Here is a 23,919-nt window from a genome sequence, read left to right as displayed (position 1 = left end):
CCCCTGGCTAGGCAGGCCACTGCTCAGCTTCTTCGAATTTTCCAGCTCAGGGTTTACATGCTTTCTCTCTGCGGGGCTCTCCTTGCCCGCCCAGTAGGTAGCTGGCCCTGCCCTTCCCTTCCCACCTCCCAGGTCAGTGCAACCACAACATGAAACTGGAAGTGTGGGAGACATCCTCAGTAACTGACAGGTTCACAGCTTCAGCCTAGAGTCTCAGGTATCTGTGCCCTCGTGTAGATCCGGGGCTGCCACTCACTGCCCCAGCTAGGGGCGTGCCCTGTGCGTGTGAAGGAAGGGGCTTTCCTCTGTCCCACCTATTTTCACCCCACCAGTTCGGCTTCCCTGCCCACTGGTAACTAGCCCAGTGTCCAGCGAGAGATCCTTGCATTATGAGGGGACAGACCCTCAACTATTTGATGACACCTGCTTGGCTCCAGAGAAAGAGCTACAGGCCCCTGCACACCATGAGGAAGCCGTACACCCAAGGAGACGGCTGTGGCTGGAGTGGGAAATGGCCCGGCTGGAGCAGTGTTGGGAGAGTGACAAGGCTGAACAGTGGCCGCTGGGTAGGGGTGTGGGGCGTCCAAAGGAGAGACCACGGTGGTAGACCTTAGTCCCGCCCTGCTGTCCTTCGGCCTGGCAGCTTTCCTCCGCAGCCTCCTGCCAGCACAGCCAGCCCCCTGCCCCCACAGAGTCGGTGCCAGAGCAGCATTCCGCAAGCCGAGCTGCATCTCCCCAGCGCGGAGGGCCCTGGGCCGGGCCTGGGCCTCTGGCCCCCACTGGCTGTTACAGGCAGGTCATCTGAAAGGCTTCCATCGCTGCGGCGGTTGCTCGCAGGCTCTGCAGCCAGAGGCCCCCAGGTAGGTCAGAGACATGAGCAAAACGCGTGGGAGGTCGGAGCAGCTAGAGACCCCAGACTCACCCCCAAGTCGGAGCAGCCGGGGTCACGGGGGGTGGGGGAGCGGGAAATGAGCGCGGCAGGGATGCGGGGCTCGGGCCCTCAGTGTCGCCTGGCTCGGGAGCAGGTGGGTCGGGGGGCGGCGCGCTCAGCTCGGCGACCTCACGCCTACCCTGGCCCCGCCCATGCAGAGCAGCGGGAGGACACCCGGGTTAGACTCCCGGGCGAACTTCCCAGCAGAGAAGGGCCGAGAGGGACTCCGCGCGGGAGGGTGAGGTCGCGCGGTCCTGACGCTCCCACGTCACCAGCGCGGTCGGTCCGGGGACCCCGAGGCTCTCCCGAGGGCAGCCGCATCGAGACGACGCGCGTCCGCGGCCCCAGCCAGCACGCAGGGCGGCCTGGCCCTTTAAGCGTCCAGACGGCGGCCCCAGCTGACGCGCGGGCTCCAATCGGCGCCCCGCGCCCCCCGCCCGCCGCGCCCGAGGCTCCCGGGCCGCAGCTGCTCGGCCGGGAGTCGCCGCGGCCCTGCGCCTCCGCCTGCCCGGCTGGCCGCGCCCCCGGGGCCATGGTCGCGGGGCCCTGCGCAGGGGCGGCCCCCAGCGCGGCGCTTCATGGAGCGGCCCGGGCCCGGCCCTCGGGGGCAGCGCGATCCTGCGGGGCCCTGTGAGCTCCCAGCGCCGCAGCACCATGGTACGCAGGGCCCTGCCTGTCCCCCCGCTTATCCGCCCACCTGCGAGCGCCTCCTTTCGGAGCGCACAGTCCCGTGGGACCGGGTACGGGGTCTGGGAGACCTGGCCCCTCCCCCGGGGTCCCTGACTCTATCTGCCCGGTGTGCGGGCCCTAGAGTGCGGTGCGGCGGCGTAGCTAGGGGGTGAAATTCCTGGGGTGGGGGTGCAAGCGCGAAAGGCCGAGGTCGGAGGGGGGCGCTTCTTTGCGTCCGGACGGCGCCGCCCCGGGGCTGGTAATGGGGGGGGGGGGGAAGGGGAGTCGGATTCCCGCCCGGGCCTTGGGCCACGTGGGCGCTGCAGCAGCTCTGCTGGAGACTAGGATGGATCGCGCCACAGGCGGGGGGGGGGGGGGGGGCGGGGGGGGGAGAGGGGGAGGTTGGGGGGGGCGGGGGCGCCCACTGTTGGAGTGGAAACTCCTGTGTGACCTTGGGCCGGTCCCCTGCCGTCTCTGAGCCTGTTTCCCAGGCCTCTCCTAAGAAAGCATCCAGAAGTCTTGAGCCGCATCCTGTCCCCGGGGTCTCACCAGGTGGCCTCTGCAGGTGTCCCTCCGGGGAGGGGCTGCTGCTGCTGCAGCTGGTGTGGCCCGGTGGAGAGCGGCATCCTCAGCTGCCGGGAGCGGAAGCATCTGGCCAGAGGCTGCACAGCTGGTGGGCACTGCTCCGGAAGGGGCCCTGTCACTTGCTGGCAGCCTCTCCGGTCCACGGCTGGGCGGGCTGCGATGTGACACTAGTGATATCTGGGTTTCTGCCAGGCTCAAGTGGCTCTTCCCAAGCAGGTGGGCCCTGGGGAACCCTGTAAAGGAAAAATCAGGGAGGCCCTAGGCCTGTGATAGATGGTACCCTGGCAGAACGTTCCCTGCAACCACCACCCCTCCCCCCCCCCAAGTAGTGCAGACAGCAGAACCTGCAGGTGCAGTGACCAGGACGGAGGCAGGCCCCGAGAGTGTGGTGACCATGTCAGGATGCTCAGGTGGTTCCCACACTTCATGCTTCCACCCGCCCCACTTTCAGGGCTTTCCACCTGCCTGTTTGAAGTGTACCAAGCAGAAGGGAAGGGTACCCGAGTATCAGGATGGCCACAGCTCCATGAGTGGGCCTCAGTTTCTCTATCTCTGCAACAGGAATTGGTCCCAGAGAATGAATCAGAGTGAGTCAGAGAAGGATGGGCGGGGCTCTGTGCCACGTCTCTGCTAGATGCGCCCAGCGGTTCTGGGATAGAGTCAAAGATGGGTGGCTGTTGGGAAGTGGAGGGAGCCCGAGGAAGGCAACGACCTCTGTTGGTGGAGCGGAGGGAAAAGAGTGTGTAGGCCTTGCGTGCTGGCCGAGGGTCCAGGCTCAGGTCTCCTTGGGGCTCACCTGCAGCTGGGGACAGCTTCTCCTTTAGCAGGATGACAGGGGAGCTGAGAGTCTATCCCCTCTGTCAGGCCCATCCACTACCAACAGGAGAGGGGACTTGCAGGGGACAGCGGGACCTCTAAGGAAGGCGGGGTTGTGTCCCCCATTGGGACGCATCAGCACTCATATTGGAAGCGTTTGTCTCCAAAGGCAGAACCTGTGGAACATCCAAAGCTAGCTTTGTAGGGCCGGACTGGCCAGTGTCTGCTGAGCCCTGGACCCTATGAGAGGGATAAGACAGGCCTGTCTTTACCACCTGACCTCTGGGAGTCCTCCATGGCAGAACTAAACAGGACTGTTCCAGGCCCTTTACAGGCTCTGGAGAAGCCTAAAGGCCTGGCAGTCTGATCTGTCAGTCGCTAAGGTCCCTAGGGCTCTCCAGGAGGTGCTACCGCCGAGACAGGACCGCTCTGGAGCTTCTGGGCCCTGGCCTGGCCAGGCTGGGGTCTGTTCTTGGAAGTGTGGTAAACACAAAAGACAGCCCATCCTCCCCTGAGGGCCCTGGGTACAAAAAGCTGCTGTAGCTCCAGTGGGCCTGAATGTCTTCAGCCTGCTGTCATCTGTAGCCCCTGAAGGCCTTCACTGACCCCTGTCCAAGTGAGAAGCCCCCCAGATGCAGCCTAGGTGCAGGAGCAGAAGCTGGGTCTTCTGCTGTCCAGGTGCCAGAATTGGGCAGGCTCCTGCCTCGGCATGGTGGGGAGGTCGGAACACACTGAGGGATAGCTGGAAGCCCAGTCGGGGCAGAGTGAATAGGGACCCTGGGGTGACCCCTAGTGTGTGCACTGAGGAAGAGTGAGGGACACCTGGGCACAGGTCCCAGGACGTCGCAGCCCTAGGGGTCCCTGTCCCTGCTGTGCGACCGCCCTGCTTCCCTGTCCTCGACTTTGGGATCAGATCAGCTCACCTCCCACACCGCGGGCAGGCGTGGGCAGTCGCGGTCGCCGGCCCTCACCTCTCTCCTGTCTCGCCCCACAGTTGCTGGTTGAGAAGACTACAGACTCCCCGGCGGCAGAGTTCTCGCTGGTGGAGGACGTGGCTCTGCACTTCGCCTGCTTGATGGGCCGCCTCAACGAGCAGCGCCTCTTCCAGCCAGACCTGTGCGATGTGGACCTAGTGCTGGTGCCTCAGCACAGTGTGTTCCCGGCACACAAGGGGGTGCTGGCCGCCTACAGCCAGTTCTTCCACTCGCTCTTCACGCAGAACAAGCAGCTGCAGCGGGTGGAGCTGTCTCTGGAGGCGCTGGCGCCCAGCGGCCTGCAGCAGATCCTGAACTTCATCTACACATCCAAGCTGCTCGTGAACGCGGCCAACGTGCACGAGGTGCTCAGTGCGGCCTCGCTGCTGCAGATGGCTGACATCGCCGCCTCCTGCCAGGAGCTGCTGGACGCCAGGTCCTTGGCGCCCTCAGGCCCCGTGGCCCTGGCCCAGCCGGCTGCCAGCTGTGCGCCGGTGCCTCCACCACCCTACTACTGTGACATCAAGCAGGAGGCGGACGCCCCAGGCCTCCCGAAGATCTATGCCCGGGAGGGCCCTGACCCCTACTCTGTGCGCGTGGAGGATGGAGCAGGGACGGCTGGGGATGCAGGATCTGCTGCCGCTGGCCCGGCACAGACGCTCTTCAAGGAGGAGAAGGAAGGGACCCCTGAAGAGACAGAAGCTCAGGGTAGCCTGTGCAAACTGGAAAGTGGAGAGGGGCTGGAGCCAGAACTGGATGCCTCAGGCACCTACGGGCACCAGGAGCAGTCACAAATCATTGTCGAGGTGAACCTCAACAACCAGACCCTGCACGTGTCCACCGGACCCGAGGGCAAGCCAGGCCCTGGGGCCAATCCAGCCACTGTGGTGCTGGGCCAGGAGGATGGCATGCAGGGACACTCGGAGGAGGAGGAGGAGGGAGGAGAAGGAGGAGGCAGTGGAGGGGGAGAGGAAGAGGAGGAAGAGGAAGAAGAAGAGGGAGGCAGCCAGGGAGAGGAGGAGGAGGAAGAGGAGGAAGGGCCCAGTGATCGAGAGGATGAGGAGGAAGAAGATGGGCCCAGTGAGCAGGATGCAGAGAGTTCTGAGGAGGAGAAGGTGGCCGAGGGCAGGCAGGACCCCACAGGCACCTCTGGGTGTCAGGGCAGCCAAGCGGACCCTCCACCAAACAGCCGAATGTCCACACGGTCCCGGGGACAGAACTCCCGGCGCCGCGCCACCCCTGAGCCAGAGGAGGCTGGACGTAGAGGTGGGAAGAGGCCCAGGGCTTCTGGAGCTGTTCCGGCATCCCAGGCAGCTGATGGGCTGGGGGCCAAGGTGAAGCTGGAGGAAAAACAGCAGCATCCGTGCCAGAAGTGCCCCCGGGTCTTCAACAACCGCTGGTACCTAGAAAAGCATATGAACGTGACCCACAGCCGCATGCAGATCTGCGGCCAGTGTGGGAAGCGCTTCCTGCTGGAGAGCGAGCTGCAGCTGCACAGGCAGACGGACTGTGAGCGCAACATCCAGGTGAGACGTGCTGACCGGCTGTCAGGAGGAGACACCTCAGAGTTGTGAGCAGAGGAGTGTGGCTGCACCTTTCCCAGAGGACAAGAGTCACAAGGATATGGGTGAAGGGGGAGAGTTACCTGAAGCTAGCAGGCAGTAGGACTGCCTGGGGATGTGTCTTTTAACAAATCTAGGCCTGCAGAGCTGCCTGTGCAGTTAGCCAGGTTGTGTAGTACACCCAAGTATGCATACACGTGAAGGGGCTTGTCTGGAGAGGGTGTCACCCTTTGCCCACCCCAGAGAGTACCAGCTACCCTGAATCTGGAGGGAAAAGGCTAGATGCGGAATTTGGAAAGAAATGGGGATTGGGGGAGGCTGGGGTGGCTGCCAGGCCTGAGCCAGTCTGCACTGTCTGAGGACACACCAGCATGTGCATGTGTGTACACCCACACACCAGCATGTGTGTACACAGCAGCGTTCGTGTACACACACCAGCATGTGCATGTGTGCACACCCACACACCAGCATGTGTGTACACAGCAGCATTCGTGCACAAACACCAGCATGCATATACACATACACATCAGAGTTCATGCACACACATCAGCATTCTTGCACACACACCAGCATACATGCACACATACCACACACCAGCATGAGTGTACACACACAGCAGCATTCATGCACACACACACCAGCATGCATGTACACATACACATCAGCATTTGTGCACACACATCAGCATGCATGCACACATACCAAACACACCAACATGCATCTGCACATACATACACATCAGCATTCCTATGCACACACACTAGCATGCCTTTCACCTTTTCTGGCCCAGGAAAAAAGAAAACCCCAGGCCACAGGTAGGCGGGTGCTAATTGCCTGCACTAATTGCTAATTGAATGCCAGTGGGGAGGGTGTGCCTGGTGACCGCCCATCACCCACTCTGTGCACCTGTTTCCTGCCCCTGACTGTCAGCTATTCCTGCACCTTAAACCACCAAAGTGGGCAAAACCTTTACTCCTTCCTGCCCAGACCCCAGCCTCCAGCCTCTGGAGCCCCGCTGGGATGTGCAGGGCAGGAGTCCAGGAGAACTGCTTTCAGTGCACACCCTCCATGCCAGATGGGCCCAGCACCTCTGTAGCCTGTAGGACGTGTGAACCAAAGGTCCTTCTGTCACCCACCCGGCTGCCTGCCGTAACAAATGAGGCCTACAACCTCCTGCCTGCGAGAAGCAAAGCCAGGGGAAGGATTTAGAAGGGAGCTCCTGGAAGAGATCCCCAGCAGCCGTGTGGGTGGGTGTGAAGGAGTCAGCTTAGTCTGGGAACACCATCAGATCGATCCAGCCTTCTAACCAGCAGTCTTCAGGTGGAGGAACCAGCCCACCCCAGAGACACCAAGGGTAGCTTGGGTTGCAGCCACGGCGCTCTTCCTTTCCCGTAGTGCGTGACCTGTGGCAAAGCCTTCAAGAAGCTGTGGTCTCTTCACGAGCACAACAAGATCGTGCACGGCTATGCTGAGAAGAAGTTCTCCTGTGAGATCTGCGAGAAGAAGTTCCACACCATGGCGCACGTGCGCAAGCACATGGTTGGTGAGTCGCTGCTGTCGGTGTGGATGTGGGTGTGGGTGTGGGCAGAGGACGAGCGGCTGCAGGCCGTGCACGATTCTGCAGCCAGGTGAGGGGACTGGCCTGGCCCGGTGCTCCAGGCTGCCTGCGGACCTGGGATGGGAATCCGGCTGGCACTGTGAGCTGGCCCAAGATCCTGTCTGCCCGAGAACAGAGCAGCCCACCCTGAATCACGCGAGTCCATGCGTGCTGGCCCAGCCCGGCTCTGGCCACCATTAGGCCTCTCATGTTTTCTCACCTTTCGGCCCTCACAGGGCTTCAGGCATCTCCTGAGTGCAACCTCCTCCAGGGGTCCCACCTGGACACAGTAAGGAGGCCTCCCCAAGTGTGCTGCCCACCCCACTCACAGGCGAGGCTGCACAGCCTCCCGGTGAGCCTGGCTGAATGTCTGGATTCTGTGGTCACATTTCTTCACTCATCTGGGTGTCAAGCTTCAGGGAGGAGTGGTCAAGGCAGACAGACAGCTCCTGGCAGACAGACACGCCTCCCTTCTCCACTGGGAAGTGTAAACTGCATGGGATGGGAACCCTAGGATCTAGGTGTTGGCCAGGAGCATGCTGGGTAACCAGGTTGGGGATTTTTTTTTTTTTAAAGCTAAGAGGACTGCCTGCCTGTTTTCTCCATTGGCCTTCAGTGTCACCTGGCCCAAGGCTGGGCGTGCTGTTGAGTTCAGTATAACCCTCCAGAAAAGCGTGGGGTGCAGGGCTGCCAGAGGCAGGTCTGGAGGTGGAGGTTCAGATAGATGCCCAGAGAAGTGATGTCTGGTGCCCCTCCCCTGCAGCCCACACCAAGGACATGCCCTTCACTTGCGAGACCTGTGGGAAGTCTTTCAAGCGCAGCATGTCGCTGAAGGTCCACTCGTTGCAGCACTCGGGGGAGAAGCCTTTCCGCTGTGAGGTGAGCTCGGCTGGCTGTGGGGAGCCCCAGGGAGTCCCACCTCCACCCACCCCATCTTCAGGGAGGGGAGGAAGGGAGGTCAGACTTGGCAGAGGTGGGAGGAGCAGGAGCTCAAGACCCACCTGCCATCCCGTGGGTTTGGAGAGGCAGTGAGCTGGGAAATGCTTCTTTGAAAGCGTGAGAACTTACTTGAGCACCAATCCAGGTGGTTTTTTAAAAAAATAATAAACCAGGCATGGTGGTGCATACTTGTAATCCCAGTGCTGGGGAACAGAGATAAGTGGGTTCCTGGAACCCACTGGCTAGTCAGCACAGCCTGAACAGGGAGTTCAGGCCATTGAGAGGTCACACGGGTACACACACACACACAGACACACAGACATACACAGACACACATACACATATACACACAGACACATGCAGAGACATACACACTATACATACAGACACACACACACTCACACATATACATACATACATACATACGCACAGACAGACACACACATACATACACAGACACACGCAGAGACATACACACATATACACAGACATACATATACACTCACACATACACATACATATGCACACACACATATATACATACACAGACACACGTATAGACACACAGACACACAGAGAGACATACAGACACATATTAGACACATACAGACATACACACAGACACACACAGACACATACACACATATACAGACACACACAGAGATATACACACATTATACATACACATACACACATATACAGACACAGACACACAGACAGACACACACACACACAGAGTTCCAGTTTGGGTAAGTATAGGATAAGGCTGTAGCTTTTCTCTTCCCCACAGAACTGCAACGAACGCTTCCAGTACAAGTACCAGTTGCGCTCACACATGAGCATCCACATTGGCCACAAGCAGTTCATGTGTCAGTGGTGTGGCAAGGACTTCAACATGAAGCAGTACTTTGATGAGCACATGAAGACGCACACAGGTGCGTGCCCTCCCCCACCCCTTGACCCTGAGTGGGTGGGATGGGGTGGGATCCAGGGCTGGCTGTGAACACTCCTCCTGCCCCCTCCCCCAATGCAGGGGAGAAGCCTTATATCTGTGAGATCTGTGGCAAGAGTTTCACCAGCCGCCCCAATATGAAGCGGCACCGACGCACACACACAGGAGAGAAGCCGTACCCGTGTGACGTGTGTGGCCAGCGTTTCCGCTTCTCCAACATGCTGAAGGCACACAAAGAAAAGTGCTTCCGTGTCAGCCACCCGCTGCCCAGTGACCCTGCTGCCCTGCCCGCCGCGCACCTGCAGCCCACCACCCCGCTCTTCCCCACAGCACCTCCCAGGCTGGACACTAACTGACCCAGCACAGGCCCTCCCAGCCAGGGCCAGCAGACACAGACTGGGGCTGGGCTGCAGCTCGATGGCCCTGGCCCTGGGTCCTGGCGCAGCTGCTTGGAGATTTTGCTCCTTGCCTTTGGGAGGAAAAGAACAGAGAGGGACTGGTTGGCTGCACCCCTCCGGGTGAGGGGTGCTGGAAGCAGCCGACGACGCAGGGCGGGAGGCGTGGCAGAGAGCCAGGCAGGGCCTGGGTCGGTTTCACCTGCCCGTCCCTGGCTTCCCTGTATCCCTAACTGACTCCTTAGGAGGGGAGGCCTGTGGCCAGGGAGGCATGGCAGGGTACCATGTGTGGCCAGGCAGGGGAGTGTCAGCGTTGAAGGCTGCCCCTCTGAGTGGGGCAGGGTGGGGCAGGTGGGGGCTGGCCCCCATGGGTTTCCTTATCCCCACTGGGCAGGTTCAGGAGTCCGCAGCCTGCACTGGACTTTTAAAGAACCCCCAGTCCAGGAGAGGATGTCTCTGGGTACTGGGGACCAAGCCTCCAGGGGGGGAACATGATTCACCAGCCCCAGCTTCTCGGCCTCCTGCAGGAGAATGAGTTCCCAGGGAGGGGCCCCACAGGAGCCTCAGGCAAGTAGTTCAGGGTTTCATGGTGCTATCTGTGGGGCAGGGGACAGAGAGCTGTCCACAGGGCGCCCCTGTCCCTTACCAGCCTACCTGGTTGGACTGCCCCACCAGGAGACACATGTATCTATGTCTGCCCCCCAGAAGCCCACATGAGGCCTCCTCTCCTCTTGGGGCCAGGCCACTACCGCCCCCTGCTGGCCTCTGGTCCCTCTTGCACTCTGTGTAGTCTGGGGTGCCATGGCACAGCCAGGGAGGAAGCTGACGTGGGAGCGGGGGCTCCGCCAGTGCTCAGCGTTTGCCCTTGGGGGGCAGGCGGTAATAGGTCACCCCTCTCTGTTGTCACTTAATGTCCTTATTCCTGCGTTCAAAGGGAGGCAGGTTCCATAAGCTACGTTCCCTGGTTTTGATCTCCCACTGTTTATACGCTTCTACTTGTTACACTCTGCACCTTACTCCCTCCCGCCACCCCCAGCATGGCCACACTGGGGAGAGGCCTGTGCCCAAGGGGCTGGCAGAGGGTGCTGAACCCCTTGGCCTCCTCAGAGGCCCACGGCGCTGGGACAGCGGGCTGGGGACATTTTAATCATCAATAAACGAAGCACTTTATTCTGTACAGGTGTGGGCAGGCCCAAGGTGCTCTGCTGGGTTGGCTGTCTTCTGGGCGAGGAAGGACTGAATGAGCTGTTGTCCCTGTGTAGACACCCTTTCCAGGCCTGAAGAGCCCGGCTGCAAGCATGCTCTCAGCCCCCTGTGTCCACTGGGGAGACAGTCTGAGAAAGGAAGGTTTCACATTTGGCCGCACATTCCCACCCTCCCCACTGCCCGAGGTTGGGCTCCAAGCTCCTCCTGTGTAGCTCCTCCTCCGGTGGTACCCCTAATCTCTGGGCTTCCATGATGTCCTCAGGGACCCTTCCCTGCCTCTTGCTGTTTCTAACCTCTGGCCCCAGTACCTGGCAGCTCTCCAGAGCTGGCTTACATTTTCCAGTAATAATAATAAATCGAAAAAAGCTGACCACCTCAAGGGGTCCCCAACCCTTTTCACGTGCTGGCCCTGGTGGCCTTCCTGGGTCCAGAAACGCTGGCCATTCTTCAATAAACAGCAGGCTGAAGGGCAGAGGCTGGGAATGAAGCCCCCGTCACAGGAGTTGGGTTTCCTGTGCTTTTACACACCCTCCCCCAGGGGCCAGACAGGAATTCTGGGCACCGGCTAGAGTGGGCACAGCCCTCCCTCTGAGGCCCCTGCATGCCTGGTGCTTTACCTCTTGCCCTGCCCACAAAGATTGCACTCCCCTAGTGCCAGATGCAATAAGCCCCCACCCCCATGCAGTGGAATTAGGGTTCTCATCTCCCTGCTTTTGTACCTTAATTTTAAAGAGCTGGTCAAGTTCCTGAACGTTGGCATGAGGGAACGGGAACACAGTGGCCCAAGACACAGTAGCCTTGGGACCATAGCCTTTGGGGAGACCTGCTTGGACCTCTTGCCTGGCTGGACTTGGTCTAGCCTGGGCCTGCCCCTCTGAACTGATGCCAGCTGCTCGGAGTCCCCATGAAGACATAGATGACCTGGCACCCGGGCCTGGCCAGCTCCACATCCCCTCACAGGGACTGGGTAATAACAGGAATACCAGACCCAGGTCTGTGGAGCCTTACTGCCTGCCTTTGTCTGACACGCCCATGGTCCCAGGGTGGGGACAGCAGGCATCTGAGTGAGGTGAGTGGTGGACAATAAACTCAGTTCCGCTCCTGGCCCCTGACCCAGCTTCCTTCTGTGCTGCTGCCCTGAGGAAGAGTGTCAGGTGTCCCAGCATCCCAGTGCACAAGTCCCGTGAGAGTTAGGGTATCCATTGACCAGTCTTTCTCTTTCAAGACTGGGACTATACAGGCCCCATGTGACATGTGGGTCTGTTGGTCTGTCACAGAAAGACCCTGAGATTCTGGAGACTACAGAAGTGGTAAGCCCCAGGGTGGAGCCCAGGGTCTCAGTCACAGGAGCCCAAAGCCACAGGCCCCGCCCCTCTCACCCACCAGCTCAGCCCTCTTGGGCACTTAGGGTTCTCACAGCTACTTCCAGCTGCTAATGTTCTGTTTGGTGGAATTCTGGGCCCTGGGGACATGGGTGGAAGGTCTCTACAGTGCCATCTGTCACCCTGCCCACAGGTGCCCAGTACCTCAGACAGATCCAGAGGCCTGGTATGGGAGGTTGTGGGTGAGGTGGCTGCCTGTGGAGACTGCTACGAGATTGCTGTCTCCTGTTTGAGAAGAGATGGGTGGTATTCACACCCTCAGAAACTAGGGATAGAATATGCCTGTAACATCAGCACTTGGGAGACAGAGGCGAGAGGATAGGGAGTTAAACGCCACCTTTGGCCACATGGTTCCAGGACAGCCTGCCATTTGGAATGGACACCCCGTCTCAAAGAGGCCTAAGGGAAGGGCTTCTTCGGAGGCTCCTGCTCTTTTCTCTCACCTCTGCACTCCTGTCCTTTTCCTCAGCTATTCAAGCAGGGCCCAGAGTGATGGCAGGCTGTGGGTGGCAGACAGTAATCGGGTCGAGAGCCCCTTGGGTTCTGCTGACTGGCCTGGTGGGGAGGCCACACCCCATCTATGCATACCTGGTTCTAAGGCCTGCTGGAAACTCCGCAGCCCTCCCTTGCCATGACGTGGCTCTTTAGCTGTGTTTGGTAAAGTCCCTCAGGTGAAGCTGGATCCCACTGCTGTGACAAGCCATTTCTACTTCAATGACATATCGCCTGTGTCCCTGTGAGGTCTGTGGGAAAGGCTTTGGTGACCCAGAATGATGGGTTGCTTTAATCTGTGGCACAACCATATCGACTTGGGTTTCCAGAGCTATAATTGGAACTGCATGCCACCATTCGGAAGTGACATGTTTCTGTGCTGTTAGCCCATTAGCACCATGGCCAAGTGCTTCAAGGTTCTGTGGAAAGGGAACCCCAGAGAGTTCTAGAAATATACAGCAATACCTTCTCCTGCACCTTGGCCCTGAGTCTCTTGAGGCCAAGTTGCCAGGCAGTCTGCCGGGCTGAGGGTCCTGGAACGCCTGAAATCCCAGGTAGCTGAGAGCTGAGGCAGGAGGATTGAGCTCAGGAGTTTGAGGCCAGTCTACAATGTAGACCTTGTCTCAAAATAAATAACAACTTTTAAAATGTACCGTGTGAGTGTTTGTGTGTGTGTGCATGTGCATACATGTGTGTGCATGTGCAGTGTTTGCATGCACATTCATGTGTGAGTACCAACATGAACATGTAGAAGTGAGAGGCCTCCAGTGTCAAGTCTCACATTTTGGGGGTTGGAATCTCTTGGTTTTCTAGTTCATAGGTCAGGCTAAGTACACCTAAGCTTTCAAGGTTCTTAGAACACCCATCTCCCATCTTCCCATGGAGCTGCTGGGATTCATGTATGCACACATGCGTGGGAACACACACACCCTTGTAGCAGAATATGATCTGGAGCTTCTCATGCTCTTGTGTCCACACCCCTTCAGCTGGCATTATAGACGTGTGCCACCACACTGGCCTCTGTAGCACTGAGAATCCAACCCAAGATCCTGCGCACACCGGGCAAGCACTCTTCCAGCTGAGCCACATCCCTCCCTTGAACACACTTTTTTTCAAGGAGGGGGAATGTAAAATATAAAGCGGGTTGGGGTCTGTGATGAAAAGCAACAGAAGCATCCCCAAGGACTTGTTTGGAACGGGGAGAGACCTGCCTGACCTGTTCGGACGGTGGTCCGTAGAGCCTGTGGGGAGGGGCACAGGCCCCATCCTCCTACAGTCTGCAGAAGCAGCCGAGCATGACCCCACCTTGAGTTTCTCCACACCCCTGCCTCGTTAGAGATGGGGCTTTTGAAGCCCTGTGGCCATACATGTCTCCATACTCTCCTGGAGAAGTCCTGAGTTCTCTGAAGCTCTCTGCAGCTGTTCAGTCTGCTGTGGTGCCAAAAACATGAGAAAACAGAGCTCAGAGAACTGAAGCCCCTCTCATGAGCAAACTGGCTGATGCAAGAATTAGATACCAATCCTGTCCGAGTCACTTACTCCCCACCATGCACACCTCTTCTGCTCTCAGAGATGGTGCGCGTCTTAGGGCCTGTGTTGCCATTCGGCAGGTCCAGAGCTATCGGTTGAAAATGTCAGAACCCATCTGGCTAAAGCAGAGAGCAGTGGAGCGGAAGGGCACCAGCTGCATCTTCACAAGAACCAGAGACTCCGCCGGAAGCCGACTCAACGTTGTCTGAGGAAGGAGTGATGGTTTTTCAGTCTTCTGTGGAGTCTGGCGTGTGCTTACAATTGTTTCTCTGCTGCCCAGGAGATACCAGCTCATCCTTACACAGGCTTTGGCTTGGTTTGGTTTTTGGTTTGGTTTTTGAGGCTTAGTTCACACTGTCCTTCCATGTGTCTTGTTCTTGGCGCCAAGGACTCACTCCCTGATCCAAAATGCCAAAGACACTCTTCCTGCGTCTCCCCAAGCACTCGCAGCTGCCCTGCGCCCGCATCACTGAATGAACCAACACATTATTCTTTAAGAGTCAAATCTAGTCTCTGGGCTGCCAAGGAACTCTCTCTGCACTTCCTCTCTGTATGCACACGTGTAAGTGCGCTTAATTATAATAAAACACACATAAGATTTATAATTGTGTGTGTGTGTGTGTGTGTGTGTGTGCAAATGCCGTTGCATATATGTCACAGTGTACCTGAGACAGCCAGAGGAGGACAGCTTTGGTTCTCCATCTTTACCTTTCACCAGGATGTCGTTTCTCTGATCCCCTGGGTTCTGGAGACCCTCCTCTCCACCCCCATCTCCTGGTAGGTACATGGGTTACAGATACACAACTGCATCTGCTTTTACACGGGTCTGAGGTTTTGAACACAGCTCATCTTTGGTCTTGGGCGGTTTACCCACCGAGTCGTCTCCGTGGCTCCCACATTTGTAATTTAAGCACTGTCAAGGTACAGATGGCAGCAAACTCACCCGCCTCTCCACCGCACACATCAGAAATTTTCAACGTCCCAGACTGAACTTACTAAACACCAGTTCCACATCCTTTTATCGCCTGAGCCCCGGCTGCCGCCGTTCTGCTCTGAGAACTAACGAGTGCTTGGGCGCCTCATACAAATGAGGTCGCAGTGCTCATTTCATGGCTGCCATATTTCAAGGTTGATCCATGAAGCAGATGTCAGAATTCCCTTCCTTTTGAAGAGCAAACGAAATTCTATTATGTAATTTTATTTATTTGGTGTGTGTGTGTGTGTGTGTGTGTCCACTGTGTACATGAGCGATGCAGTTGTTTTCCAATCATGTGGTTCCCCAAGGAGCAAACTCTGGTCATCAGATACTTCTGTCCACTGAGCCATCTTGCCTCTCCTAGTTTGTCTTAACTAATTTTGGGGGTTTTCAGCAATTTTTACTTAGCTTACCTTTAGAACTGATTCCCTTTCTCCTCTCTGTCCATCTCTCTCAGTCTCTGTGTCTCTCCCTCTCCCTCCTCCCCCTTCTCTCTGCCTCTCTCTATCTGGCTTTCTCTGTGTCTGTGTTTCTGTCTGTGTCTCTATCTCTCTCAGTTTGTCTTTCTCTCTCTCTGTTTCTCTCTGTCTCTGTCTGACTGTCTGTCTGTCTCTCTCTCTCTCTCTCTCTGAGTTAGGATACAGTGCAGCTGTTGTGGGCCTGAGACCCTCATTCATCATCATAACACACCTCACTGTTGTCTGGAAGGGGAGGGGTCTTACTCTATTCTTTCACTTTTTTTTTTCCTTTTTTGTTTTTTTGACTTCTTGGCTTTTTTTTTTTTTTTTTTTTTTTGAGACACAGTTTCTCTGTGAAGTTCTGGCTGTCTTGGAACTAACTGCATAGACCAGGCTGGCCTTGAACACAGAGATCCTCTGGCTCTGCTTCCTGGGTGCTGGGATTAAAGGTGTGCACCTTGACGGCCGGGCTGTTCTCTCCCGTTTATCGGGCCACTCAGGAAGCGTTTGCCCCTTCCTGGTGTATCTCCTCAGGTCTGTGAGCCCCACTTGACTTTCCTGGATCACTTGTGTTACTTCGGTGAGACGTTTCTGCTCTGAGGGATTTAACAGAATTTTTAATCAATTGAAACATTTGGTGATTGCTGCTTTTGAATCCTTTCCAGATAATTCTAGCATTGAATGTTCCTCGAGGTCTCTATGATCTCTTGTTGTAAGAAGCGCTCAGCTTAAGCTTCACACTCGAGGTCTTTGTTAAATCATTTTTTCCCTGTTCAGGGACAAGTCCTCAGCTCTAAGCTCCCGCCAGTCTGGCCCTGGTCTGTGCAAACTCAAGTTCAAAGGGCAGAACAAATGTCAGAGACTGTGCAGATCCTTCCCATCCTGCTCCATCAGTGCTGCCCGGGACTCGGGGTTCCCCTCCCCTGGATGCTTGCAGTTGCTGGGGTTTCTGCTTGATCCGCCTGTGCAGTCCCTGGGTGCACCTGTGAGGCATGTGGGTTACGGTTCTGACAGGAATGAGCCTTCCTGCACTTCCCTGTTGCTAGGTAGGGTCAGGAACCAGCAGGCCTGGGGCATCTTCTCCTGGAGGCAGGGGTGGGCCAGCTCCACTGTTCTGCTGTGTCGCTGCCTGTCAAGCTGCCCCTGTCGCCCCTGTCCGTAGCTCTCAGGATCAGCTGCTGTACCACAGCTCTCCCTCCGTGACCCCCACCGCAGCGGATGAAAGCCCCACAGGGCCAGCTACAGACTCAAAGTCACAACAGACTCAAAGGCCACTAAACTCTGTGTTAGCTACAGTACACAGCAGGCTCTGCATGGATGAACAAGCCACATTTAAATATTCTACTGGGAGGCCTGGTAGGGAATGAGCACTGTAGAATCCGTCATAAACCCAAAATATGACATTAAGTCATCTGGCAGTGACAAATTAAGTTTTAGTCACTGTCCTCTGTTCAGGTCCTTGGAAGGCGAGGCTATGATCACAGACGTTTTTGTTCACTTAGGGAAAAGTCCCCAAGACATCAGAGGTGGGCATGTCTGCTCTGGCTGATGCGCGTAGCAGCCATGCCATGCAGCGGATCACTGGTAATGTCTTCTGGAAATGTCCTACTGTCCAGAACTGGCATGGAACCCTCCCAGCCTGCCCTGAGCTAGCCCTTGAAGTTGCAGAAAGGTGAACAGCACACCTCTGGAGCCTGCCCAGCAGCATGCCCCTCCAAGACCGAGTGACTGTCACTATTCAGGACGGACAGGCAGTAATGTTTCTGGAATCATAGAAGGGACGTGTGACTCAGTCCACCCCCCTGCCTGGTCTTTTCTCCTATCCCCCCATAAGCCGGAGGTTATAAACAAGTGACTCAGAGGCGTGATTGGGGAGCACTCTGTTTCGCCTCCTACCAGTGTCCCAGGGCTAAATTTAACCCACAGCTGCAGCTTTTGGCGCTTGGAGAATTTGTTAATCTTGGAGGCTGAAGCTGATGTGCAGATTTGGGGAGTGGACAGGAGTCCGGAGCAAGGTGGGGACTGAGACTGGGTATCCTAGCTCAACTCCTCAAACTCCTCAAGCCCTCAAATTGCAGACAATTCAAATCAACTCCTCAGATTGCAGACAGCTACCGGGGCCCCAAGGCTAGGTAGAAACCTGGTAAACCTCAGATGGACCAAGGACAACAGGAAAGAGTCCCCGAACAGCAATCAGACGCTTGGAAATCCCACCATTTGGACACTGCAATTCAGAATGATGCTAGAATATTGAAATTTTGAAGATCTAAACACCCCAAAGTAGTAGAATCCTAGGGAAGTAATTTTCTAGCAGGCTTGACACTTTTGAGTACACCCCAGAGCATTGCTACCCCAGGGTCTCTTGCCGTCAGCAGAACTGAGCTGAGACCCTTGGATTCTAGCTCCTCTCCCTCCTTGAATGGGAGAGGAAACTGAGGCTCAACAGAGAAAACATCTACCCTTACTGACTTAAGGAGTTTGTTTAAAAGAAGGTCTCTGAGCTGGAGCAGAGGAAACTCCTTCCCATTTTGGGTCTCTAAACAGTGATTGCCAAGGACAAAGACAAGATCACTAAGCAGGAAACCCAAACCTGTGGTAACCTGGAGTGGTCTCATGAGCTACTGGTCTGTGAGGAAGGCTGTGAGCACACAGCCTGGGAGAGGAGAGGGGCTAGAGTCCCCTTCATGGGCGACAGCATTTCTAGACTAAGGAATCCAGAGACAAGGTTTGCCTGGGTTCTAGGTCGAGAGACCTTCCAGTTCTGAAAAGGCCCAGACGCCCCACCCTCGCCCCATGAACCCCCATCGCTGACTCAAGGCTGCTCAGGAAGAAAGCCTCTGCGCAGCTGTCCCCTGTGTGTCATGTGCATGAGGCCAGACGGCTCCTCTTACAGGGTCCAGGCATCGTCTATATATAACCCAGCGCAGACAGCTGCACAGTCAGGGCACAGCCCCACAGGACAGCAAAGGTGTGGACACGCACGCAAACTTGCTGTGTTCCAGAGAGCGGCACCATGACCCTGGGCCTGGAGCAGGCGGAGGAGCAGCGTCTGTACCAGCAGACGCTCCTGCAGGATGGCCTCAAGGACATGCTGGACCACGGCAAATTCCTGGACTGCGTAGTGCGCGTGGGCGAGCGCGAGTTCCCGTGCCACCGCCTGGTGCTGGCCGCCTGCAGTCCCTACTTCCGCGCACGCTTCCTGGCCGAGCCAGATGGCGCGGGAGAGCTACGCCTGGAGGAGGTGTCGCCAGACGTAGTGTCCCAGGTGCTGCACTACCTGTACACATCAGAGATCGCGCTGGACGAGGCAAACGTGCAGGACCTGTTTGCTGCGGCTCATCGATTCCAGATCCCGTCCATCTTCACCATCTGCGTGTCGTTCCTGCAGAAGCGCCTGTGCTTGGCCAATTGCCTGGCTGTCTTCCGCCTCGGCCTCCTGCTGGACTGCGCGCGTCTAGCTGTGGCCGCGCGCGACTTCATCTGCGCGCGCTTCCCGCTGGTGGCGCGTGATAACGACTTCCTGGGACTCTCGGCTGACGAGCTGATCGCCATCATTTCCAGCGACGGCCTCAACGTGGAGAAGGAGGAGGCAGTGTTCGAGGCTGTGATGCGCTGGGCCAGCAGCTGCGATGCTGAGGCGCAGGCCGAGCACCAGCGCGCGCTGCCCACGGTCTTCGAGAGCATTCGCTGCCGCCTGCTACCTCGTGCTTTCCTGGAGAGCCGCGTGGAGCGCCACCCACTCGTGCGCTCCCAGCCAGAGCTGTTGCGCAAAGTGCAGATGGTGAAGGATGCACACGAGGGCCGCCTCACTACGCTGCGCAAGAAGAAGAAAGAGAAGGGTGAGCAGACCAAGGAGGCCAAGCAGGGCACAGAAGACACCAAGGCTGAAGACGACGAGGAACGAGTGCTGCCCGGGATCCTCAATGACACTCTGCGCTTCGGCATGTTCCTGCAGGATCTCATCTTCATGATCAGCGAGGAGGGTGCCGTGGCGTATGACCCAGCCGCCAACGAGTGCTACTGTGCTTCCCTGTCTACCCAGATCCCCAAAAACCATGTCAGTCTGGTGACCAAGGAGAACCAAGTCTTCATGGCCGGTGGCCTCTTCTACAATGAGGACAACAAGGAGGACCCTATGAGTGCTTACTTCCTGCAGGTGCATGGCCAGCCTTGGGAGGGAGGGACTAGTGCTGGGTTCTGGGAAGGGCTTGTATCTAGTTGGGGGCTGTCATTGGGTCTAGGACCTTTGATTGGCAACCACTTGCTTGAAGGGGGAAGCGTTACAGCCAGTTTCCAAAGAGTTGCATACATGGTATCTGTGTTAGGCTCAGTGTACAACAAGCTGGGGAGCTGGAGGCCCTGGCCCAGGGCAGGGATTGGGGCCTGGAGACAGCGAGGAGAATCATAGGCAGGGCTTTGGCGGAAGTGCCAGGACTGGGGTGGGAAACAGATTCTCACACAGACAGCACCTCACCTTCTCCATTCCAGGAGAGGAAACTGAGTCTCAGCAGGGGCTGGGAGACAGACAGGCAAGCCAGTCTAGGTTGAGGATGTGACTGTGGGACCTCAGAGGCAGGGAGACTCTACAGCCTGGCTCCTGTGGTTTTGAGCCTTGTAGGCTGGGCGAAATCTGGAGATGTGAAGGGGGAGGGAATTAGCACTATTGGTAACTCAGACTGGTGATCCTGTGACAGAGCAGAGCCAGGTGAGCTGGTGCCCAGGAGCACCACTGGGTTAGGCAGATACAGAGGATGGGGTGGAAGGCTATAGATTTTTTTATTTGTTTGTTTGTTTTTTTCGAGACAGGGTTTCTCTGTGTAGCCCTGGCTGTCCTGGAACTCACTCTGTAGACCAGGCTGGCCTCGAACTCAGAAATCCATCTGCCTCTGCCTCCTAAGTGCTGGGATTAAAGGCATGTGTCACCACCGCCCAGCAAGGCTATTGATTTTAAGGGGGTCGAGGGAAGCCTTGAACACATGGTCAGCAAAGATCCAAAGCCACAGGGGACCTCCCTGTCAGAGGGGAAACTTGGCCGAGCTGGGCCAGGAGGCTGGTGGTGGCTGACCCAGGAATAATGCCCGCCCACAGTTTGACCACCTGGACTCTGAGTGGCTGGGGATGCCACCTCTCCCCTCACCTCGCTGCCTCTTCGGCCTGGGGGAGGCTCTCAACGCCATCTATGTGGTCGGCGGCCGGGAGCTCAAGGACAGTGAAGACAGCCTGGACTCGGTCCTGTGCTACGACAGGCTGTGAGTGGGCAGGGTGGGGCCACCTTGGGAGGACAGGATGGTCTGGGGCAGGGGCCCTCGGGTGGGGCTGGGGTCATAGCAGCAGCCTGGAGGCCTGCACAGGTGCACAGCCATCGGGTGATGACCTGAAAATGATCCTTGAGCAGAGGGGCAGGTGGGCTGGCTGGGGGGCCGAGAGCTCAGGGGAGGGGTTCCAGGAACGGACTGAGCACAGTCAGCACGCGCTCTGTGGGTGCAGAGAGCCGGACTTGGCACAAGCTCCAGCTGCCCTTGTTCTGCCAGGTCATTCAAATGGGGCGAGTCAGACCCACTGCCCTACGCCGTGTACGGCCACTCGGTGCTTTCCCACATGGACCTCGTCTATGTCATTGGCGGCAAAGGCAAAGACAGGTGAGGGTCAGCCCGGTGAGGAGGCGCTTCCGTGTGGCTGAGGGGCAGGCGGTTGTCCCTGCCTCTCCCCGCTCACCCCATCCACCCCACAGGAAATGTCTGAACAAGATGTGTGTCTACGACCCCAAGAAGTTTGAGTGGAAGGAGCTCGCACCCATGCAGACAGCACGATCGCTCTTTGGGGCCACTGTCCATGACGGCCGCATCTTTGTGGCCGCAGGGGTGACAGACACAGGGCTTACCAGCTCCGCAGAGGTGTACAGCATCGCAGACAACAAGTACGAGCTTTGCCCTGGCCCCTCACCTCTGTGGCGGTGCACCTGTGTCAGCCCCGTTTGCCCTGCCGAGGGTCCCAAGTCCAGGTCCCCATGTTGATTTGGGACATCGGCGTAGACGTAGCTCCTCTCGTCGTCCAAGGCTTCCCTGCAGGAGTATCTGCAGAAGGGCTCCGGGGTGGGGCGTTCTGGGGTCGATGGGTTCCTCATCTGGGGACTGCTACCAGCCAATGATGCTGTGGCAATGTGTCAGTTGAGGAAACAGAAGCCAGCAGGACCCACCCAGCAAAGATGGTGGCTAGTAGGTGCCCAACACCAAAAGGTGGGGCTCCCCAGAAGAAAGGTCATGCTCAGAACGGAGGCCTGTGGGCGAAGGGGTGTGGGAAGGTAAAGGGTTAATTAAGACCAGTGAAATGTCTCCATGGGTTAAGCTCCACACCTCATTGGCTGTCACACAACAGAAGATTCAGGAGTTTCTCAGAGACAGAGGGGTCTGGTTGCAGCTGTGACAAGGGGTGACCGAGTCCTGAAGCTGGGGATCTATTAGAACAGGTCAAGGAGAGGCAATGGAGCATGGTTTCTTAGGAATGGGTGGGGGAGAGGAGCTGCGTTATCAACAGGCAAGTGTTGGGCTTAGTGCTAGGTTGGGTGTCGGGCTTAGTGGTGGGTTGGGTGTTGGGCTTAGTTGTGGTTTGGGTGTTGGGCTTAGTGGTGGGTTGGGTGTCAGGCTTAGTTGTGGGTTGGATGTTGGGCTTAGTGGTGAGTTGGGTGTTGGGCTTAGTGGTAGGTTGGGTGTTGCATGGGAAAGAGGGTGACGTGGATGTTTTTGAGCAAGTCTTGGAGGCCAGTTGTTAGGGAAACCTTTGGCAGCAGGTAGAAAATTGAGAGCCCACTGAGGAGGAAATGTAGATTCAGGGTACCTGGGGGTGTGCAGGAGGGGCTCCCTATAGCAGAATGCCAGGGACTGAAGACACCAGGAGAACCATCGGGATGCCTAGAAGAGGGACGGAGGGTATGCAAAAGAACAGGGTCATTAGAGGTCACTGTAGCCTGAGCCCGAGTCCAGCAACACTGGGGACTGAGCTCACAGATGGGGACCTCCATTCACGATGCAGGCTGGATGGAATTGCAAGGCGTTGGGGAAGGGAGTGTGGAGGGGGAGGAGCATGGGGGACGGAATTACAGGGCAAAGGGAAAGTGGGGAGCAGGGCTGGGCTGATCAGAGCATTGTAGGCAATTGAAGGTTAGTGAATTGGAGCTTGCCCAGAGACGGTTGCAAACTAGAATTTGGATTCCCAAGGGGTGCTGGGTGCAGAGATGGTGGGAACAGAGGTTTGCTGAAGCCCTGGTCTGCTTACTCCCCCCACTTCCAGATGGACCTCCTTTGAGGCCTTCCCACAGGAACGCAGCTCGCTCAGCCTGGTCAGCCTGGCTGGCACACTCTATGCCCTGGGCGGCTTTGCCACTCTGGAGACAGAGTCTGGAGAGTTGGTCCCCACGGAGCTCAACGACATATGGAGGTGAGCTCGGCCCCGAGGGTCTGAGGGGGGATCCTGAGTAGTCTCAAAGCAAGATCACCAAACAGTCCTCCTGCACCCCAGATTCTCACGAACCCAGGGTGGCGTGCCCCGCTGCAGAGCACCAGCAGGTCACAGAGTCTGTTCTCCCTGTTTTCTGAGGTGCTTTGTCTAGAGCAGTGAGCCAGGGAGGGGGAGGTAGTTGAATCCTCTTGGAAGAGCTATTTCTCCACACTCCCCCTGGTGTGGTCATATCAGGACTTCTTGCAGAGAGGAGAAAGAATTGAGTTGGGCCTGGAAGTCTTCCAGAGAGCAGTAAACTTCAAGGACTGTGGGGAACCGGGAGGTGGCTTTTCCTGGGAGGGAGCAGCTTTAGGCTGCAGGGTGTCTTTTCTTAGGGGGTCCATTATGGGGACTCCACTTCTAGGCACATGAAAATCATTTAGAAACAGATGTCCTCGGAGGTGGCCTAGGACACCAGCCACCGCACATGGTAGGGTCCCTGCCTGTTTTCAGTTGGTGAAGCTCCCATCCTTGTCCCCACCTTCCCTTTCCCTCAGATTCAACGAAGAAGAGAAAAAGTGGGAGGGGGTCCTGCGGGAGATCGCCTATGCGGCTGGTGCCACCTTCCTCCCTGTACGCCTCAACATACTTCGCCTGACCAAGATGTGAATGGTGCCGGGACCAGCACTGAGCCTCCTTCCTGCCCCATGGCCTCAGAAAAAGCATTGTGGGGTCCGGAGAGGAGCTGGGAGAGGCCAGAGCCCTGCTGGTTCGCAGTATGAGTCAGAGAGGGTACTTCAGTCAGGGAAGGGACACTGCTGCCTGCTTCTCAATGTCACTCTGGGGACGCCATGTCTTCTCAAGGACTGCAAAGCTATAGGCTGGCATCCCAAGTTGTGTCCTGGCCCCGCCCAGGCTGGCTGTGTGTGCCATAGAGTCTCCCAAGGGACTCAGTACTCGTGCCAGTCAGATGGGAGTGTCTCCATCGATGGCACCTTCTTGTGCTAACCCAGATCTCCCT

General features: G+C 57.3%; 2 protein-coding genes across 2 annotated transcripts; both read left to right on the top strand.

Annotated features, from left to right (window-relative positions):
• Positions 1 to 1,309: 1,309 nt before the first annotated feature.
• Zbtb47 (zinc finger and BTB domain containing 47) lies at positions 1,310 to 10,597 on the top strand. Its single transcript, XM_052186930.1, has 6 exons — positions 1,310 to 1,588; positions 3,996 to 5,501; positions 6,933 to 7,080; positions 7,898 to 8,013; positions 8,864 to 9,008; positions 9,107 to 10,597. The coding sequence occupies exons 1-6, from the start codon at positions 1,586 to 1,588 to the stop codon at positions 9,379 to 9,381; spliced, it is 2,193 nt and encodes a 730-aa protein (XP_052042890.1). The 5' UTR covers positions 1,310 to 1,585; the 3' UTR covers positions 9,382 to 10,597.
• A 7,834-nt stretch (positions 10,598 to 18,431) lies between these two features.
• Klhl40 (kelch like family member 40) lies at positions 18,432 to 23,797 on the top strand. The gene is made up of 6 exons (XM_052189259.1): positions 18,432 to 19,620; positions 20,553 to 20,713; positions 20,996 to 21,103; positions 21,196 to 21,381; positions 22,752 to 22,898; positions 23,456 to 23,797. Exons 1-6 carry the CDS (start codon positions 18,478 to 18,480, stop codon positions 23,565 to 23,567), a joined length of 1,857 nt encoding a protein of 618 aa, XP_052045219.1. The 5' UTR covers positions 18,432 to 18,477; the 3' UTR covers positions 23,568 to 23,797.
• The last annotated feature ends 122 nt before the right edge of the window (positions 23,798 to 23,919 follow it).

The sequence above is a fragment of the Apodemus sylvaticus genome, chromosome 7 (assembly GCF_947179515.1).
Source record: "Apodemus sylvaticus chromosome 7, mApoSyl1.1, whole genome shotgun sequence".
Classification (NCBI taxonomy): domain Eukaryota; kingdom Metazoa; phylum Chordata; class Mammalia; order Rodentia; family Muridae; genus Apodemus; species Apodemus sylvaticus.
Note: the sequence above shows the minus strand (reverse complement) of the source record. Positions and strands in the feature narration are given on the sequence as shown.

Excerpts from the sequence above, each read along its gene's own strand:
- Klhl40 (XM_052189259.1), top strand. The coding sequence starts at position 18,478 with ATGACCCTGGGCCTGGAGCAGGCGGAGGAGCAGCGTCTGTACCAGCAG. Across the intron at positions 19,621-20,552 it reads TGAGTGCTTACTTCCTGCAG|TTTGACCACCTGGACTCTGA; the intron begins GTGCATGGCCAG and ends GCCCGCCCACAG. Across the intron at positions 22,899-23,455 it reads GAGCTCAACGACATATGGAG|ATTCAACGAAGAAGAGAAAA; the intron begins GTGAGCTCGGCC and ends CCTTTCCCTCAG.
- Zbtb47 (XM_052186930.1), top strand. Across the intron at positions 7,081-7,897 it reads CGTGCGCAAGCACATGGTTG|CCCACACCAAGGACATGCCC; the intron begins GTGAGTCGCTGC and ends CCTCCCCTGCAG. Across the intron at positions 9,009-9,106 it reads GCACATGAAGACGCACACAG|GGGAGAAGCCTTATATCTGT; the intron begins GTGCGTGCCCTC and ends CCCCCAATGCAG.